This window comes from Diadema setosum, chromosome 12, assembly GCF_964275005.1.
Source record: "Diadema setosum chromosome 12, eeDiaSeto1, whole genome shotgun sequence".
Lineage (NCBI taxonomy): Eukaryota > Metazoa > Echinodermata > Echinoidea > Diadematoida > Diadematidae > Diadema > Diadema setosum.
In genome coordinates, this window is record NC_092696.1 from 2,980,894 (window position 1) to 3,003,014 (window position 22,121).

A 22,121-nucleotide genomic window follows, 5' to 3' on the forward strand; every position below is an offset into this window, starting at 1 on the left:
CGTCGACGTGTTATGACATTTGTTGTTAATCCGATTTTGACATGTTGTCGTCGACATGTTATGACATTAGTGGTCATTACGACATTTTGTCGTCGACGTGTTATGACATTCGGTTGTTATGATATTGCACGATCCAAATTCAAATGAATTTATGAAGAATGTTCTGCATCGATCATGATATCATAAAAATGAAGTACAGTCATTTCTTTTTGTTTACGAGACAATGGAACATGCAGTGTGTACATCCGAATATAAAACTGAGATATACGTGTACAGATCAAAGAATAGGCTAAGAGAACACATCGATTGGGAACCACTCGGAATAAAGAAAATCAAATGATCTGACTGAATTATGGCACATGTATTGGGAGTGTAAATTCAGAAGACTGTCGTCAAATTAGCATATAGCTTGAAGATGCGACAACCACATTAGAGGTTGTTATGACATTAGCGGTCGATTATTGTTGACATTAATGAGCTCTAACATGGTGACAGCATATTTTGAAAGAAAATCATATAATGATATTGTGAATTCACCTAACTCCCTCAGCTTTTGAGCATCTGACTTGAAATTTGGCACATGTGACAGCTATAGTTTTGCAAACTTCATTTTTTTCTTAATGTCAAACATTGTGTTGCCATGGTAACATTATTTTCATGAAAATCATAGAAATTGCTGATTTATTTACTTTACTCACTCAGGTTTTGAGCACATGACCTGAGATATGGCACATTATTGTGAGTAAGCAAAATAACACATTACTGTACTGTTAATTTTATTCAATAATACATTGTCATGGCATTTTTTTCCAGGAAAAGCATACAAAGTAATCATTGCTAGTTGAGGTGAGCTAACTGCCTCAGTGTCTAGTTGGGGGTATATATTAATCACATTAGGTGATACTTCTAGTTTGTATTACAATACTTCTTGGATATTTGAGGATCAGATTATATCTGTACCTTCATGAAAAAAAGTGCTTGAATATTGTGACGGAGAACCGTGATGTGCCTTGGTGAAACCAGGGTGGGGTGGAATAAAAGTGTCCATTCGGGACATGAGAGTTGGAGTTGGCAAACATGGCGTGAACAGTTGCAGTCATTCGGTGCTGATCCAAGAATGTTTTGTCGGTGTATGACAGATGTTATGTCGGTGCTGACGGGTGTTCTGTTGGTGCATGACATGTGGGGAACATGTCCGGGAAATGAACATACAAACAAGCCGTCTTTTGGTAGTATTTCGGTGTTCGGTACATCGTTGTAATGATTGATGCCCGTTGGAGGTACATATATGTGTAGTGTTCGCACTCATGTGAGATGTGTACACAGGGTAGCGAATGTAACAGTGTCGTTCGTTCGTAGTAGCGGTATTGTATACTGCGTGACATTGCACGGTATGTGTAATGGGGCTGCGTTAGCAGTGGTTGTGAATGGAAGTGCGATTCGCGAAGCGATGCGATGAGTATGTTTTGCGCACTTGTACTGGTCTTCTCGCTAGCTGAATTCCAGGGTTGCAGCATTGATTGCTGGAAAGGAAGGGTACGTATTACCGTTTCCGTTATGTCATTCTATCAGATTAGTGTGTCACTTTCTGGTTATTTGGATTAGCATCGTTAGATGTGGCTTTACGAGGAAATTGGCCTCGAGATATACGAGCGTTTGTTCGGTCTGAATTGCTTAGACTATTCTCGTAGTTCGGTACGCAGTGGAGTGTACTGTAGGAAGTTGCGTTAGCGACGTAGTCTTGAAATCTAGTCGGAAAGCTAGATGTGAATAATCATGGCAGCCAAGTTCGATGCTGCAGAGTTTGTGAAAGACGTCACTCTTGGTAGATTGAGAGGGTTAGTGAAAGCCCAATTAATTGAGGTTGCAACTCATGTAGATGCTGATATCAGAGAGTGTAGTCGAAAGAAAGAAATCTTTGCAGTTCTGGTGGAGAAGCTTGAACTGGGTGGTGTAGAAAATGAAAACACAGACCAGAGTGAGAGTACAGATGAGATTGAGAGTGCAGGTAGAAAAACTGCTCAAAGTACTACATGTATTACTAGACCTAGTGATATGAGGGTAGATTCCACACAACTAGAACTGGCTAGATTGGAGTTAGAAAGAGAAAAAATGAAGGCAGAAAATCTGAGACTCGAACAAGAGTTAATGCAACGTCAAATTGAGTTGACTCAGGTACAGGCCAGTAGCGTCCCAGGGGATAGGCCTAATGTTACTATGTCGAGACCAAAGACGCCTGACATTGCAAAAATGGCGAACACAGTCCCCCGCTTTGATGAAGAGGATGTAGACTCTTTCTTTTTCTCCTTTGAGAGAATAGCCAGGAATTTAGAGTGGGAGAAGAAATATTGGTCTATGATAGTACAACAAAAGTTCACAGGCAAGGCACATTCAGTAGTGTCTGCTCTCTCGGATGAGGAGGCTAATAACTATGACACAATTAAGGAAGCAGTCCTTCTTGCCTATCAGTTAGTCCCAGAAGCCTACAGGCAAAAGTTTCGAGGATATAGGAGAGGTTCGAGACAGACCTACGTAGAGTTTCAGAGAGAAAAAGAAATTATGTTTGATCGATGGGTTCGATCAATGAAAGTAGATCTCACTTATGACAATTTGAGAGAGATAGTGTTGATGGAGGAGTTCAAGAAATCGACACCTCCAGATCTGAGAACATATTTGGAAGATCGAAGAGTACATGATGTAAAGAGTGCAGCAGTCACAGCTGACCAGTATGAGTTGACACATAAAGTGAAAACAAAAAGTCCTGAGGGAAAAAGGAAATTTGATCAGTTGAGAAATCCTGACACTCAAAAGTGGCACAGTAGTCATAGTGAACGCAGGGATAAAGTAAAGACTGAATCACAGAAAGAGCGACCAAAATCGCCACGGCCTCAATATAAAGAAGTGAGATGCTTTTTCTGTGGGAAAACAGGTCACGTTAAGTCTGAGTGTAGGCGATTGCGTGAACAAAATGAAAACCAAAAGCAAAGAGCAACACATGGTTTAGTCCATGCAGACACACGTACACAGAACAGTTCAGATGCTGAAACAAAAGAGAAACAGAACCAGACAGCCACCAATGGTTTTGTTAAGTCAAGTGTAAGTGATGAACAGCGTCATCCAAATGTTGTGAAAAGCAGTGTCTCAAAAATGACAGATACATGTTCAAGTGGTCGTGTGGATGAAAAGTACAAGGACTTCATTTCCAAGGGTACAGTAACCATTGCTGAAGTTAGAGTACCGGTAGTCATCCTTCGTGATACTGGAGCTACACAGTCCCTCATGGTAGGAGATGTGAAGAGTATGCCCATAGACTGTAACACGGGTAGAAAGGTACTGATACATGATGTCAATGGAGGAACTCGGGCGGTCCCTCTTTTCCGAGTGAATTTGGATAGTGGACTGATTTCAGGGGAAGTGATTGTGGGAATTGTTCCATTTCTCCCTATGGATGGAGTTTCCTTTTTGCTTGGTAATGACCTTGCAGGAGGTCGAGTGAGTGTCCTTCCGGTTGTTTCCGAAGTCCCAGTGTACGAGCAGGAAACTGAAAAACTTGTCGATGAATTTCCAGAAGTATTTCCAACATGTGCTATCACAAGGTTTCGAGCAAGTGAAACAGAGCGTGAGAGAAAGGAGTCTGAAAGTGAAATTTCTCTTGGTGACACATTCTTTGGAAAGGTGACTAGTGAAGATGAAAGAGAACAAAGTTGGGAAGAAGGTGTGTTCAGTCAGCCAGCTTTAATCAAAGCACAGATGGAAGATGAGGAGTTGTTGAAGTTGAGAGAGGGTGCATTGACTGTAGATGAGGCGAAGGGAGTGCCAGAATGTTTCTATGTAAAGTCTGGTGTTTTGATGAGGAAATGGCGTCCCCCAGATCGTCCCGCAGATGAGGACTGGACGGTTGTCGACCAGATAGTTGTTCCTCCGCCGTATCGAAAGGAAATTCTACGTCTTGCACATGAAATTCCAATGGCCGGACACATGGGTGTCAAGAAGACTTTGTGTAGAATCAGAACTCATTTCTTCTGGCCCAAGATGAGAAAGGATGTGTCTGAATTTTGTCGAACGTGTCATAAATGTCAAGTGGTAGGAAAACCACAACATGCCATTAGACCTGCGCCGTTGATTCTTATTTCGGCTTTTGAGGAGTTATTTAGCCGTGTGATGGTAGAAGACGTAGGTGCAGTTGTGAGTGAGAGTGTCCTACACAGTGCTGAGAAAAGTGCAGACGAGTTTGAACCTGATGCTCCAGATTCTCAGAGTGTGAGTTTCAAGTCAGGAATGATTCCGCGAGTAGAGAACTCAAAGGCACTAGAAAATCCAGAGTTACTGCTCAGTCATATGTCTGATTCGGAGAGGCAAGATGTTGTCGACATCTTCCAGGAATTTCCGGAGGTTTGCAGTGATAGATTGGGCTGTGCGAAAGATACTGTTCATACAGTAGATGTTGGTAAAAATGCGCCCATAAAGCAGCATCCATATCGGATTCATCCTGCTAAGAATCTGGCCAAATGCGAGTTCGGGAAAGCTTGTGTGACTTACCTAGGTCACAAAGTAGGCCGAGGTAGCGTCGCACCACGAGATGCTAAGGTCCGAGCCATCGTGGACTTCCCAGTGCCGTCATCGAAACGGGAGCTTCAGCGCTTTTTGGGAATGTGCGGATTCTACCGGAGATTCGTCCCCAACTTCAGTCACCTGGTGGTGCCCTTGACGGACCTGTTGAAAAAGGGTACAACGTTCCAGTGGTCGGCGAGCTGCCAGGATGCGTTCCAGAAGCTGAAGGCCGTCCTCATGAACGATCCCGTGCTCATCGCACCAAACTTCGAGAGGAGCTTCCAGCTAGCTACGGATGCTAGTGACCGAGGAGTAGGAGCCGTGCTACTTCAGGATGACGACAACGGACACAGCAAACCCGTGTGCTTCTTCTCCAAAAAACTGAATCGCCATCAGCAAAAGTATTCAACTGTGGAGAAGGAATGCCTCAGTGTCGTCCTAGCCGTGCAACATTTCGAAGCGTATTTGGACGGTGGAAGAGACATCGTGGTGTACACTGACCATAACCCATTGACATTCTTAGAACGCTTCAAGCACAAGAATCAGCGTCTCTTCCGTTGGAGTTTGATTCTCCAACCGTACCCACTGAGAATTGTGCACATAGCAGGAAAGGACAACAAATTAGCAGACGCTTTGTCGCGAGTTTGAAACTGTGCGCTCGCTGATAATGTTGCCGAACGATAATTATATCAAATCTACAGTGAAACCTACATCAAGCTGAACATTTCAAACAAGACTCAAAACAGATAAGAAGCTGATGTTGATTTTTTTTTTTTGTATATGACAAAGTATACATGTGTTTATGTATTTTCGTTCAGTTTTCTTCCTTTCCCAAGGATCTGTGAAGGAAGAAATTGTATTTATGTTAATCATGTTTGTTTTAAGCGAAAACAGTATATGTGAGTGATGCTAGGAAGTATGAGAAAGTACTAGTACACAATATTCTGTCTTTATAAGGAGACATCGCTTGAAAAGTTTTTTTGATGTGTTACTCGCCAAGCATTATATGATATTTTGAAAACCCAACATTACAGGAAGCGCCAGGATACAATATCTGTGGTGTGTAAAATTACAGTGAAAGTTGTGCTTCAGTTGCACACTTCTACATGTATTGTGATTTCATTCAATGTACCAAAGAGTCAAAGGATTCATATTGTATGTATACCGATACGTTACAGAGTTAATGCTAGCAAATGCAAAAACAGTATAGCAAAACACAACCGGCCAGTCACAGGAAAACTGTTGATCAAATTTTGAGTTTTATATCAACCGATTTGTGTTAAAACACAAGAATTTGTGTTGTTTTGTATAAATGAAAAAGTGTTGAGTGACAGTGAGGCATAAAGAAGCCAAGATGTTATAATGTCACTTTTGGTAAATTAATAACCTGTATATGTACAATGTATTTCGTTACAGAGTGACAGCGTCACATCTGTGTGTCGAGTATGATCTCGATATTTTCCAGAGTTTGCACATATATTACAACATCTTATCGCGTGACAGTACATATGTGTGAAGGGACAAAAAGAAATGTCCGATGTTCAAAAGTTTGTTGTTGTTTTGGCTAACATATGACGCAGAGTTGACATAAGTATAAGATGTATTAGCAAGTACATTGAGTAGATGTACACGTGTGTTGACGTGTTTAAATACGATTTTGTTATAATCAAGAAATGTGTGCTGTTACCACATTCAGTGAAACTCCAGTGAAAGTTTGTGTTGGAAAAACAGACATATCTTTGCAACAGTCAGAACAACTTCAGGAAGAAAGTGTATGTTTGGTTTTCACATTTAAAGATGCAGTGTATGTGTTACAAAAATATATTATTCATGCCTGAAGTTATGTAAGGTTATTGATCAAATATGTTAGGATATACATGTAATTACAGTCGAGACTACCAGAAAATACAGTCTCAGTCAAAATCTTGATACTACTGGAGAAATGATTGATTACATTTGGTGTAATCTTTCCAGATTATGTGCACTCGTATGTGCACCCGTTGAAAACAGTTTCACATGTGTATTACTGTAGACTGTTGATTTGTGTATTTACATGTTTTGTAGGGGGCTTGTCAAGTTTCATATATTGTTCTAAAAGTGGACAATTGATGCCGGAGTTAACTGATTCTGATATGGCTCAAAATCAGTGATTATAAGTAAAGTAAGCCTTACAACGAAGGTGTTTATAGTCGAAAAGTTACATTCATAACTTTCCTCTTGTTGGGGGGAGGTGTGACGGAGAACCGTGATGTGCCTTGGTGAAACCAGGGTGGGGTGGAATAAAAGTGTCCATTCGGGACATGAGAGTTGGAGTTGGCAAACATGGCGTGAACAGTTGCAGTCATTCGGTGCTGATCCAAGAATGTTTTGTCGGTGTATGACAGATGTTATGTCGGTGCTGACGGGTGTTCTGTTGGTGCATGACAAATATAAAGAAGTGAATAAAGTGCATGATGACTTCATGCAATTATACATCTAAGTGGTGTAATTTTCCTTATGTGACTGTACATGTTTCTAGACAAACTGATCAATGTAGAGAGTAATAAGTGGTCTTGTAAACAAACATTGTAAAGTTTAAGAATCAGAAAGAGAGAAGGGGGAGGGACAGAGAGAGTATGAAAAACAAATAAATTGTATGACATATATAGGCTAATTCAAGCAGTGATCGAGCAAGGAATACACGAGTCATGAATTTGAAAAAGGAAGGGGTCGAGAGAGGTCGGAAAAATGAATATGCAGAGTGAGTCTTTGAAACTAGTATGAAGAAAAGAGCGGGGCAGGTTTGAGAAACAAAATAATATACCATCAGTATGAAGATAGATGTAGGGCCTTTATTATAGCAACAGATATAACAGAGGGGGGTTGGGGTCTGAGAAATAACATTAATACATGTACATACAATGTATATTTATATATAGAAGGGGTCTTAGAAACAGAAATCATGTGATATGAGAGGGAGTCAAGAGAGATAGGAGAGAGCTTGTATTTGGAACAAATACTATGATGTATGGAGAGACGGGAGAAGCGAGACGTTTTGGAAATAAGAGAGTGAGGGGGGTCTGAAAGACAAATACATTACTTTTGATACAATGTATTAATTTTAAAATGAGAAAAATGGCAAGCATGATTTTCCAATGTATTTCATTCCATTCAGGTGTCATTAGATTATGCGATCATGTTATTTCAGAACTCTCTGGATACATGTACATGCACATGCACATGTACCAGCCTATTCCATAACTTTCAAATTTTTTGTTTTGTATTGTCTTGTTTTTCGCACTCTCATTCGTTTACATAGTACAATGTACGTACATGGACTTGTTGGATGCAGGTCTACCGCGGCAAGCAAAACTTTCACACACTCACTGATGCACGAGTACGAATCGAATCGGCGCGAGCGGAGGCACTGTACAAGTATAACAGAACTCTTCGCAACCTGAGCGGAGTAAGCATAGACGCATCACAAGCGGTTTCATTGAATTAAATTGCGAAAAGCCACAGGCTTGCGTGTAAATAAAAAATACGCGCCCCCCCCCCCCGGCTCTATCAACTACCTAAATAGCCCGGCCTAGTTAGGGTTAAATCAAGGAAAATGCATGTGCAATTATTATAGTGTACATTGGAAAATTATCGCTCAAGTAATTTCATTTGTGAAATGCTCATACTTTATAAGAGAAAGCATCTATTTTGGCAGGTTGGTTGTGATTTGTAATCTCATTTTTCCCATTTTTCGCACATTGTTCCAGAGTAATCATGGACAGCAACCGTAAATGACATATATATGTATTATGAAGTCCTATCTTCATGCTTGTCCACAAGTGTCCACTCCAGTGATTTTCAAATTTTTGATATGAAAACTGTGATGTTTTCGAGTTTGCTGCTCCCTTTCCTCGGTCTTTATTCAAAGGCAGTTGAGTCTGAAAAGGCACCTCTGCAAAATAAGACCGCAATGGCACTGAATGCGGAAAATAGTCCTTTTGTCACTGTCGACGCACGATGTCACAATCGTCATTATCATTACACCTGAATGTACTCATTATGATGCTCATAATCGGGTGGAGGTGGTGATAATGGGATCAAAGAAAGACCTCGGATCCATTCATAGTCCCTACAATATGTGTAGTAGGGCAATAGTTCAGCAAAGCAGCGACTTCGCTCCCTCCCCAACCCCCCCCCCACACCCCTCAGAGGGCGCCAATTTGTAAAAGGAGTACTGTCAGCAAAGGATCTGGAAACCAGACGCACGCTTTGAAGCACGTTTTGCGGCACACTTCGCTTCATCAGCAACTTCTCCATCATGATGTTTCCAGTATACCGCTTTCCAGCAATTTCAGCAATTACCTGCATAATCAACGTCTAGCTCATTGAGTGCCTTCATATTAGGTCTGATACTTAACCTCATCAAACGCCTTCTGTGTTTTAGTCAATCAAATATGCATACGTTTCTCTATTTGATATATAGCTCTCTCTGCCAAACGAAGATTGCATCCTCCCGCGTTCTTCTGTCTGGAACACATCTGTAATCTGTCTGTGATATCTCAGTGCTTTAAATACTTATGCTTAAATGTGGCTTAAAGTACACGAACATGTTCACGGCATGTTACAGGCTTTTACATTACAATAACACTAGGCTTCTCCAGATGTCTTCGTAGTGCAATCTAGCCAGATTAATTCCATTTTCTTTGTTATTCTCTTGTTTGTGGCTTCCCCATGCAGGTTGCATATCTGGAGTTGCATCTCAGCGAAGAACATGAGGATTTAAAACATCAGTCCTCAGGAGGAGATGACTTGGCCCGATGGGTGTGTACTATGCCAAGACTTTTTCACTTCACTCTGTCGTGTTTGTACTTGCCCGATGGTTTCCTCTCAACAGCCGTTGCCTCAGCATCATCCTGTCAGGTATGTAATCTTTCGCGATACGTCATTTGCAGTTGGGACCGGAGAAGCCCTTACTTTTAAACCTAATTAACCATAAAATATGAGTTTCTCGTGAATTATATGTACAGTATATATATATAATGCATTCTTTTTTCTAGCAGATCGACTTCATTGTGATGCAACTTTTTGCAACTCAAGTGTACTCCGTCCGTAAACCCTTCAGTGTTTGAAAGAAATTACACCTCAGTGTTGCAGTTGGTTTATTGCAAAGTGAATGAAATCAGTGATGTCGGAAAATATAAAACAAAAAACCAAAATAAAAAAAAAGCCATCTAGCCTTTCGGGAGGCAAATATTTTTCGTTTAATTTTTCGGCGCCATTTGTAAGCCTCTGTTATGATAATGTTGTAGTGGTGACATTGAACAAGCGAAACCCCCCCCCCCCCAACAACAACATGAAAGTGGAATGCCCAGACGGGGAACTTGTTAGAGAACATGTACCCCCTAACCCGCCCCGTATCCTTTCTGGATTACTTTATAGACCACAATGCAGTATATATTGTGGAAAATATGGCAACTGTAGCAGGATACGATGAAATTTGATGAGAAATGAGGCTAGTATGGAACACACAAGAAATATGACATATGTACCTGTAAAAGTAGGAACAATGAAGGCGATGTAAACATTGGTAAATGAAAAGTTTTGTAACCTATAATCCCTCATAAACCTCCAAAACAGCTTTGAATAACATCAGACAAAAATGTGGATGAAAGAACACATTCAATAAATGTGCCATGGCATCCAAATCGCAACACAGTAGAAGACGCCGTGCCGCGCCGTCACCACACACTGATATTTTCTCTACGCAGGATGACCACCTATACAACTCCTTAGCAAGTCTCAATCCCATCCGACGAAAAATGAGACTAGTATAGAAGTGTCGAGGTAATTACCTTCCGCGGACAATTATCCCTCCTCCCCTCCTTCTCCCCCCCCCCCCCAGACTAAAGACTGGTTAGTGGTAAGGCTAGAGTAAAGATTAGGATTAAGGTTAGGTTCAGAGTTAGAGTTTGGATTAGGGTTAGGATTAGGTTCAAGGTTTAGGATAAGGTTAGGTTCAGAGGAAATGTCTGGGGTAATCGTCCAGGGATTGATTGCCCTAAACGGGGTGTAGAACAATCAAGAGTTATACTGGCTATAAAAGTCGGAACAATAAGGGCGCTGTCAATGAAAAACTTATGTTCTCATGCTATCTGGAACGGCCCTCTTTACACCTCCATAGCAAGTTTGAATAGAATACAACAACAAATGTGGCTGACAGAGCATATCAAGACATGGCAACCAAGTCGGAACACTGAGAACGCCGTCACCACAAACTGTTGTATCCTACATTTATTTCTTTTTTGGCCAATTTTGACCTGATGGTGACCTTGGATTCTGTAAAAAGTGGAACAATAGGGGCAGCATAACAAATAGGAATAGGTGTCTAGATATGACGACGATATATTTACATACCAAATGTTGAGACAAAAAAAAAAATCAGTCTAGAAACATGACCAATGAAGTGCACACAAGCGGACCCTCACTCTGGAAAATGTATTTGTGTGTGTGTGTGTGTGTGTGTGTGTGTGTTTAGAGACGGAACAAGCGAGGGTTCCATCATCAAACACGATAAGCTTAAACTATTTTTACCATAATACACCGTCATCCCAGTTTGAAGATGATCCGAGAAGAACAGCAATCGGTAGAGTGCTCGCAAGAAAATATCTACGGCGACGTGGCCTTACACTGTGGGTCAGGGAAATACCGAAGTACGCAAAAGTTATTTTAGGCACTTTGGATTTTTTTTTTTTTGGCATGTCCTGTTCAAAGACAATACTTTGAAGAATATTTCAGTAGAATATTTGACACAGGTATGTACAGTAAAGGTGAGCAGTTTCCTACCTGAAGTAGCAAAATACAACATACCGACATTAAGAAGCCGTTTACAGTGCATGGCCGGGCCGAACCGCGGCCGAGCCTGGCCTCAAATGCTGGACTCGGCCCGCTTACAGTGCCGAGCCAGGCCTTTTATTACTGTAAACATGTGGTTACGCAAACTGGGCCAAATGCGGGACCAAATTGCGACCAGCGCGCTCCAAATAACAGTCGTTTGTAAGGCTCTGGTTTGTTTACAAGCAGAGCGCCATTACGACTCTTTCAATAAGGTTAGCATCCCGAGGCTTCCATCATGCTGTGATTGCTGCTCTATCATTTGCAGGCACAATCCAAAGAGTATCTTTTTTTTTTCAATTTTGTAGTGCAGTATCCAGTTATAGAATATAGGCTACTTTCGGCTCCTAAAAGACCCCCATTACAAAAGTGAAAGTGTATAGACGATTGTAAATATAACCAAGGAGGTATTAGTTTCGCCCTGTTACCTCCTTCGTATAGCTATACAAGCTTATTCCTTCTGCGATACGTATTGTATGGATACTTAACAACTTCGATCCTACTCTTCATATATTATGCAGGTAAAAAGTAATACACCCATTCCAGAAAGATTTTGTTATTCTCATCGGTCATTTGTTGAAAACAAAGTCAGTTGATTCCGGCCGCCCATCGAAGTGTATCGGGTCGCAGTCTGATGAATCCGATTTGTGTTGGTGGACTATCAGGTCAGTGACAGAAATTGCTCGCGTGATCCTCCTCGGAGGATCTTGAATTATCGGATCATGACTGGCATGTCTGACCCTGACCTGATAGGCGACCATCCAAGTCCGGTTCATCAGACTATGATCCGATACACTTTATTGGGTTGCCGGAAACAAACAAACAAAAGAGAGCTTTGCAAGTCCCGACTACTTAGATGAGATGAGATGAGAAAAAAAAAAACAACCTGTGGAACGGGGGTATAATTTCACATGGAAGAGATTCCGATTTTTTTTTTATTGATAAACATTTTAGTAAATTATATCTTTTTCATGCAAACTTTCATACACTACAGACTCCTTCTTATTTGCTATATCATAACCTTTCTTTTCTGGTTACCGTTTTCCTAATCTATTATCTTTTCTGTATAACTAAACAAAATGGTTTCAGGGTTTGACGTGGCATAGACCTACGGTTACGAAGTGGAGCGATAAAAACGATATCGAAGTTTCATTTTATATCACGCATTATACATGTTCTACTAGAAAAGAGTGGAGAAATTTGCCCTATATTACAGCGTACATCATGAACTTATATTCTCAATAATTTACACGGACAACAGTATTATCTTGCTGTACTTGTTTAATGTGGAACTTTCAAAATGAAATCAATTCTTTTAACGAAACCGGAATGTTTATAGCATCCTTTATTTATTTTTTTTTGTAGCATGTCAAACTGTGTCAGTGAATGTGAAAAAAAACATAAATGAAACCCTTCACATTAACCTTCAAAGAAAAAAAGAATAACAGCCGATGAATTGCATTAATTAATTCAGCATTCACAGACAAATTATTTGGTAGCCAACAGGAAATCAGCATGACAGAGACATAACAGAAGTTTGTAATTACGTTCAATCGGTTCTATGCCCCCTATACCCCCATATACCATTTTTTTTTTTTTTGGGGGGGGGGGGCAAAAAAAAATCACGGAATATAATTTCAAGCTCATTCTGGCCCACTGTGCGTCGGAGTGACGACGCAAAATCCGTGTCTTCCGAACTCATAGTCTGTTAGGGGGATACAGTCTTTCACCTTCTCCATCCACGAATAACTACTATCACGTGATTTATGGAAGATCTTTGTTGACCCTAAAAGCTGACGAAGTTATACTGGTTCGGCTGTCATATGAATCCCTGTATATAAGTCACAATGTTTGGTGATTAAACTCCGACCACAAGCATGAGAATCCGACGTTAAACAGATCAGTCGATCAGAGAGTTTGAGGAGATCGACTGCGGACTGGGAATAGCGAAAATAATTCTAACAGCTCAAATAATCCAGACACTGGATCTACTGACCAGTTCGTGATACTACTTCATCTGATTTTATACGGCTGCTTGTTGTTAGATTCAATATCTAATCATTGATTGGAAAAGTCCATAACTTCACTGGCCACCAAATCGATAGAAGAGACACAATGGCAATACTTATCTAAAATCACAAGCCATAGTCGATTGTACCATTAAATTTGGCGACGCTGTTTGAGACTTTATGCACATCTATACTCCCCTCATACTGCACTGGTATCGTGGAATATGAGAGAGAGAGAGAGAGAGAGAGAGAGAGAGAGAGAGGGAGAGAGAGAGAGAGAGAATAGATTTCGGTATATCAATGATGTTCTGTCTATAGCTGACATGGCTGAAATATAGACCTACGTACATAATTTAAGCGTGTCCCAGGTTTTTTCGTTAACATAATTGGTCTTTCGCACTTACAAGAATGTTCAGTGCTTCACAGGATTTGATTTCTTTTTTCTTTTTTTTTTTTACTTCGGCACTATTTTGTTGTTTTTCTTTTCCCACAGATTCGAGATCTCGAGTTTGATTTTGATAGAGACATTTTCTCTTCTAAATCTCAAACTCATGACAAAACTCGATATCAGTCAACGCTTAGAGGAGACCTGGTCCAGTGGATGTGTGCCTTGCCAAGACTTGGGAAGTTCACTCTGTGGTGCCCCTACTTGACCGATGATTTCCTCTCAGCAGCTGCCGTCTCAGCATCATCCTTTCGGGTATGTCATCTTTGACTACTTGCTGTTGGAAGCATAGTAGGCATTCTTCTTTTGATAAAAAAATAGTTGATTACGAAATCATCATTATGAATTACTTGCGATGTATGGGTTTGCTTGTAGGGTAGTTATCCCTTTGTAGTACTAATAGTCATAACTAGTTTTTGTGTAGCGCACGTCACACTTGTTAAGTATCTCAATGCGTTCCTTAGTAAATCAACCTCATTCCGTTACGATTCAACGGTTTTAACTTGACTAGTGATCCAGTAGACGAGATCTCCGATAGACAAATTAATGATCTCGACCCCCTGTATCTACAATCCACCTATCAATCCGGGTGTGCACAATAAACGTTAGCATTCGTATACATGTATTTTCCGTACACAGTATAACAAGAACCTGAGTCGAATACAAGTGAGTAGGGTATAGGTTTAGTGTAGTGCCGTGCAAGTCAAACAGCTAGGTGATAATATATGTTTTTCGACACCATCATGACACCATTATGTAAAGCAGAGGTTTTACGTCGTAATACATGTAGTAGGACAAGTATTGGAACAGTGGTCTTTTGCTGGAGTACTTATTCTGTTCGTCATATGAAATATGAGAATAATTATACTGACAATAATCTTTATATATAATACTAACAATAATATAGGTTTTCCCGGCCAATTTCGCACTTTTGTCAGTCCATTTGATAAAAGGTTCATTCAATTTAGCGAAAATGCTCGTCACTGCCCATTCTGTCATTCAAAATTGCAAGTTGGTCGTTCAATTTAGCATTTCGATCAATGAAATTTGCACATGTGCCATTCGAATTCGTAAAACGAGCATTCAAATTGGCACGTGCTCTTCAGTCATTCAAATTCGCCAACACTGGCCGAAAGGGGTATTTCAGTCATTCAATTTCGCGTATGGGCAGTCAAATTCCTAACATGTTCATTCAAATTAACGTCATGTTATTTCTCTTTTGAAAAGGTGATAACATTTAAACGCGTATTTCTATGTGACTTTTTGTTTCATCCACGCACTGTTAAGCAGTAAAAGTATCATATTTTTTACCATACATAACTCGGGTTTGTTGTTCTATAACGCCCCTTTTCTTTCATACATGTCATTTTAGGCCTACATGTACCAATACTAACTTCATCTTCTTACAGTCATGACAGCACAAATTAGATACAGACGTATTTCTCAAGAAGACAGAAAAAGAATTATAGAAACATTTGATAATCATAACCTTGACTTCCTAGAACTGGCCGACACACTCGGAATAAAGCACTCAACGGCCAGATAAGTTGTGGCCACATGATGCACTAAATCTTCGGACTGGAAGAATCACTAAGCACATTGAAGAAAAAAATAAACCTGTTGCCAAAATCTTTCAAATAAGTACGAAAATATGAAATGTAATGACGCTTGCAAAACAGTAACTGTGTTGACAAAAAAATAAATAAAGAAAGAACCAAAGCATAAACATGCGTGCTAAATTGACTGCAAAAGATGTTAAATTGGATGCCCAAAAATGAATTTGAATGAACGAGTGCGGCATGTCCGTGATCACGTGACTATATCATTCTAAATTGAATGAACGAATAACGAAATGGTGCTAGTTTTACGAATTTCAATTGAAAAAGTGTTAATTAGAATGACGCTAAAGGTAATTTGAATGCTCCAAAATGAATTTGAATGAAGAGATCATAAAATTGAACTACCGAACATGTCATCTACGCTAAATTTTGCTAAATTGAATGCAGCAATCAGGAATTGGACTGACACAAGTGCGAAATTGGCCGGGAAAACCTATAATAAAGACAATAATATTAATAATGATAATAATAATAATGATAATGATAGTAATAATAATAAAAATAATAGAATAATACTAAACATATTGTATGTACATTAAAGTGTGTATCAAACAAGATCCATAACATTCAACATGGCAACAGGACTGTGTGTGTTGGTCTTTGCGGGAGTGACCAAGATATCGGACAGGCGGCCCATTCAAAGGTTATGGACCATAAAGATAATGTTAGAAGAAACCCTTAACACAAACCCGTAGGCACAAACGTGCATTCGTACAGGCTGGCTTATTCATTTGACCAGTTTAATTGACAGAGCCTATCCATTTAGTGAGACATTCATTGGTATTACATGATGACACTCGAGTATTGTCCATGTGCTCAGTCATGCATGGCATTTGTCAACATAACTAGGTACCAATCGAAAGAGCAAGTCTTTTTCTTTTCTCACAATCAAAATTGTGCTCCCACGCATAACTGACAACAATTGATGTAGTATATATATATATATATATATATATATATATATATATATATATACACTTTTTTATAGCTTGTATACATGTACCTTTGATGTTCTCACCCAGTAATCAGGTATAGCAGTTAGCTTTTTTCTAACGTGCTTTCAACGACGTCATGAATTCACAGTCTTATTGTTACAAAGTCATATTGTTCATTAACAGGCAAGCCTTCCTCTCCCTTTATTGCCGCTATGATGAGCATCCATTCTTTCCTTTTGAGAGCTCCTCTGTACATGGTTTTAAAGGATGGTGATCGAAGAAGTCTAAGTAGGTCCTGCTCTGTTAGTATTAATGGGCCATGATATATTTCCTCTTGGAATAATTTCATTCACTCATTACACGTATAAATGTATTATAGCAGTATTTGATCAAAACCTGACATCAAACTTAGACAAGCAGAATAAATGATAAAGGTTTCTCTTGAATCACCGGTTTAGCTGACATTTTTTAAGCACTTATTAGTATTCATTTAAAACCACAGTACATTTTACTGTTTTAGACCCAGTAACTGATCATTCGCTTAATAAGAGAAAACTGTGAGTTCACTGGTTACCTTATCGATAGCAGATACAATGACAAATTAAAAAAGATGTACAAGATCCTTCGTTTTGAAATGCGTTGGCCATTTATTTTTTTTTTCGATACGCTCCTTATGAATAATGTACAAGCATACTTTTATCTGTACTGGTATCCAGGAATAGAACAGGGAGTGCAATTCGTTCTCATCAATCCTTAATCCATAAAATGATAATTGGATCTAATGTTTGTGGTTTGAAATGCGTGCACGTAATGGTGTAAGGCATATTCCAGCGTTATTCGTCTTATGTGCTATTTTCCGTCATGCGTTCTTGCTAATTGAAGTCTATTTTGATTGTTGCTATTTTCATTTTCCCCCCAAAGATTCATGATCTGGAGTTGCGTATCAGCAAAGAGCAAGAGGATTTAAAACATCAGTCCTCAGGAGGAGATGACTTGGCCCGATGGGTGTGTACCATGCCAAGTCTACGGAAGTTCCTGCTGTCGTGCCTCTTCTTGTCCGATGGTTTCCTCTCAACAGCCATTGCCTTAGCATCATCCTGTCAGGTATGCAATCTGCGTCCTTTGCTGCTGGGATCGTAGAAGACCATACTTGAAAACTGTTTCTTGAAAGATAAACATGTATATAATATATATATATGTGTGTGTGTGTGTGTGTGTGTGTGTGTGTGTGTGTGTGTGTGTTCAATGAGTAGAGTGGCTGCCCTCACAATCGGGAGGTCGTGGATTCAAACCCCGGCCGCGTCATACCAAAAGATGTTAAAAGATGGGAGTTGCTGCTGCCTTGTTTGCCGTTCAACAGTTGAAAAGGTTAGAGCAACGTCGGTCTGTCGCTGCTCAGTGGCTGCCGGGCCCACGATCAATTGGGCAAAATGAATTTCCATTCTTGGACAATGAAATTTGGAATTTATTATATATATATATATATATATATATATATATATATATATATATATATAGATATATACAATGTGTATATATACACATACAAATATATACAAATATATACAAATGTGTATTATATATATATATATATATATATATATATATATATATAACGAAGAATAAACCGGTACTGCAATATTTCGCCAATATAGAGTAAAGAGCAACTCAAATTTTCGGTGGCTTCCATCCACCTTCTTCAGGAGTCTCGACGCGGAATGTCAATGTCAAAACATCAATTGAACATTAAAGGGGCATAGTCCCGGTAGTGTAGATGGCGCTGTTGATGATACTGCCGATCACCGTTAGCATTGATTCGAAGATTACTGAAGTAGAGCTGTCATCAAGAGTAAAGTGCGTAGGTGTTGCTAAGTAACGTTGCCTTTGTCGTCTTCCCTGCGCATCGCGCAGTCTGTAGTAATGCCAGGGTGCGTGCATATGTGCTTGTTATTATGACATCACAAAAGAAGTTTGCTAAAGCTGTCATCCCCCTCAGCCGAATCATGAGCCGAACTGTGATCGGACCACTGACTACAGTGAATCGGACTTCTTCGGACTCGGGAAAGTGGGCCAAAGCGTAAGCGCCAAAGAGAAGTCGATAGCGTAGGTCTCTATAGGAAACTTGCGCCGTGCGCCCGCGTACGCATTTGACTAAAACACGGGGACCATGCACCTTTAAGAGCGCGCACTCATATACACAGAATTGGTCGCTATGAGAGTGCGTACCCTTTACAATGATGTTGCCATGTAGACGCAATGTAGTCAAGGCACCCCACGCATAAGGAGGACATTGACAAGCTTATTACGTAACAATGGTGTTCAATTACTTTGTATTAACACAAGTTATGATATCGACATACTATGTACTCATCAACGTACCATAGGTTACAAAAATAAGTTATAGAGCGCTCCAGCAATTAAATTGTTTCATGTGATATCGACACATGTAATCATAAGTTACAAAAATAGGTTGAATAGCGCTCAAACAATTAAATGACTCAGAATACAATAATCATCGGTAGGAAGAAGTCGATATAATAATTCCTGTTAAGAAACAGTTCAGTGTCTCACTGAAATCTAAACAGATTTGAACATACAAGTGTGAAATTGATTGTATCATACAAATGAGTATTAGGATGACAGTGTGAATCCATCTATAGAAAATAATACAAAGTAAGAGTAAATTGATTATTAAGATGGAGACATGAAATCATAATATTCGCTTTAATTCATCATAATCTCAGACATGTCAGACAGAATAACCCACTAATTTCTCCAAACACCAGTGGTAGTGAAACAGTTATCAATTAAATATCTTATAATCCTCGACATGACATATTCTTCTCTTTAACGGAAGAATGAGTAACCATTTAAAATGGATAAATCTCTGTTCAACCCTTCACCTTGAAAGCTCTTACTCTTTACGATTACTCGTAACTCGGCGAGTTTTCTTTCCTCTGCTGATGTGTAACCTCCCCCGGCCGAAAATGCACACTCTGACATCCGTCAGTGAGTGGCCGGGGAGGTTGAAGTGTTTGGCAACGGGGAGGTCGTTCCGATTTTTCAGGATGGACGATTTATGATTATTAAAGCGCATCCGGAATTTGGTGCTGGTCTCACCAATATAGACAGCGTGAGGGCATTTTGCACACATTAGACAGTACAGTACATTACTGGGATCGCAGGTAAGTCTCTGTGGACGGAGGGTGACATTGTTTGAGATTTTCACCCTGGTGTCAGTAATAAGGTGTTTGCAAATTTGGCACCTAGGCTTAGCACATGGTGTGTTACCACTCGGTGGTAAAGGCGCTGGGAGTTTGGTGCTTACAAGCAATTTTCTGAGATTTGGGGGCTGACGCTGGGCGTGTAGAGGTTGATCTCCAACAAGTTTCCCTAACTCGGGGTCGAGAGCCAGTGTAGGACATTCTTGCCTGACTTGTTTCACGAAAGATTTGGTAGCAGGGTGGTAAGTGGTCACGAATGGAAGGCGTTCCTTGTTTTTCTCCAACTTAGTTTGGTTGAGGAGAACTCTTCGGGATTTCCTTTTTACTCTACGAATTGCATTCCCGATCATTTTTGGAGGGTATCCTCGTTTGAGGAATTGTCTACCTAGTGTAAGGACCTCTCTGTCAAACACATCCTCGTCCGAGATGATTCGGCGGAAGCGAAGCATCTGACTATAAACAATCGATTGTTTGATGTGGTGTGGGTGAAATGAGTCAAATCTCAAATATGAGAAAGAGTCGGTGGGTTTACGGTACACGGATGTTTGTAACGTTTGGTTGTCCTGGTCTATCGACACCAATACGTCCAGGAAATGGACCTTCTCTTGCGAACTTTCCATTGTGAATTTGATGCTTTGATTGCATGAATTGAATGCCCGGTGGAAAGCAGCCAGCTCTTCAATAGAGTGATCCCAAATCATAAATATGTCATCAATGTAGCGAACATATACCGTAGGTTTCTGAGGATAGCTTGACAGAAATTCCTCCTCTAGGGCAGCCATGTAAATGTTGGCGTATGCGGGTGCCATCTTAGTTCCCATGGCAGTGCCTTTTTTCTGTAGATAATACTTGTCGTCAAACTGGAAAAGGTTGTGTTTCAGAATGAATTCTGTCAATTGGGCTAATGTGTCTTTATCTACAGCTTCGTCCTCATTAGCATGGTCACGGAGGAAGCCGACTCTTTCTCATATTTGAGATTTGACATTCCGCGTCGAGACTCCTGAAGAAGGTGGATGGAAGCCACCGAAAATTTGAGTTGCTCAATAAACTCTATATCGGCGAAATATTGCATTACCGGTTTATTCTTCGTTAAATTGGAGCCAATACGTGAACTCGCAACATATATATATATATATATATATATATATATATATATATATATATATATATATATATATATATATATATATATATATATATATATATATATATATATACAATATACGATGTTACGGAAGAAAAACTAGAGTATAGACGTTGCAGTGATGTTCACTCTTGCCTTTATTCCCCAAGCTTTCGGCTGTTTCACCAGCCTTTTTCAAGGGCTTGATGAGACATAAACATAAAAGCAAAATAGCAACCAATTTGCATGCATTTGAAAAGAAATAGAAATAGTAATAACAAAAAGCCAATCAAACGGAATATAGACAGTAACACCAATTTGCATACATTTCAACAGGATAACGAAAACAATAACCACATAAACAAAAACCAAAAACAAGGCAAAAGAAAATCGAACAAACATGGACAGCAACATTCGCTCCAACGGAAAGGCAGCTTTATCACACACACTTGCAGTGAATAAATGAAATTGTAGTAGTAGTTTAGTATAGGTAATAGCAGCGGTAATGCATAAACCAACATAAATTAAAGCACATTAGTTACCTTTTAAGGCGTGGGGATTTACTTGTGTGTGGTGTGGTGTCAGGAGGATGAGTGTGAGGGGTTCGTACATGTAATGCGGGGGCAGTGAAGTGTGAGGGGTGATGTGGCTTGGGGGTATTTGGGACGATGACACAGTAAAAATAGACATATATATATATATATATATATATATATATATATATATATATATATATATATAAATTGAAACAAGAAAGGGAAAACTGACCAGAAACAAATAATAAATGGCGAAAACTTTGAGCAAAGAAAATGGGTTTTCATCGGGATTCGAACCCGAGACATCCGGATTACTAGACCGGTGCTCTACCGACTGAGCTATTGAAAGCCCTAGATCGGTGTTCGTCCCAAACCCTTAACTCTCTTTGCTCGTGTGGTCAGAAGCTATAGTGTGTGTATGTGTGCCACACACACACACACATTAACCTGACATAGACCCAAAGGACGTAAATCAACTTTGGAATAAATGCGAGGGATCACCGAAGCGATGCAGCTTTTTATTTTTTGTAATATAAATTGAAACAAGAAAGGGAAAACTGACCAGAAACAAATAATAAATGGCGAAAACTTTGAGCAAAGAAAATGGGAAAACGAGCAAAGAGAGTTAAGGGTTTGGGACGAACACCGATCTAGGGCTTTCAATAGCTCAGTCGGTAGAGCACCGGTCTAGTAATCCGGATGTCTCGGGTTCGAATCCCGATGAAAACCCATTTTCTTTGCTCAAAGTTTTCGCCATTTATTATTTGTTTCTGGTCAGTTTTCCCTTTCTTGTTTCAATTTATATTACA

General features: G+C 39.8%; 1 protein-coding gene across 1 annotated transcript in view; it reads left to right on the top strand.

The window, feature by feature from the left end:
* Positions 1 to 22,121, top strand: part of LOC140236292 (uncharacterized) — a 98,251-nt gene that overhangs the window by 41,575 nt on the left and 34,555 nt on the right. The window contains exons 9-10 of the mRNA XM_072316246.1: positions 9,268 to 9,450; positions 17,351 to 17,533. Of these exons, the coding sequence (XP_072172347.1) occupies positions 9,268 to 9,450; positions 17,351 to 17,533 (366 nt within the window). The remainder of the gene's footprint in view (positions 1 to 9,267; positions 9,451 to 17,350; positions 17,534 to 22,121) is intronic.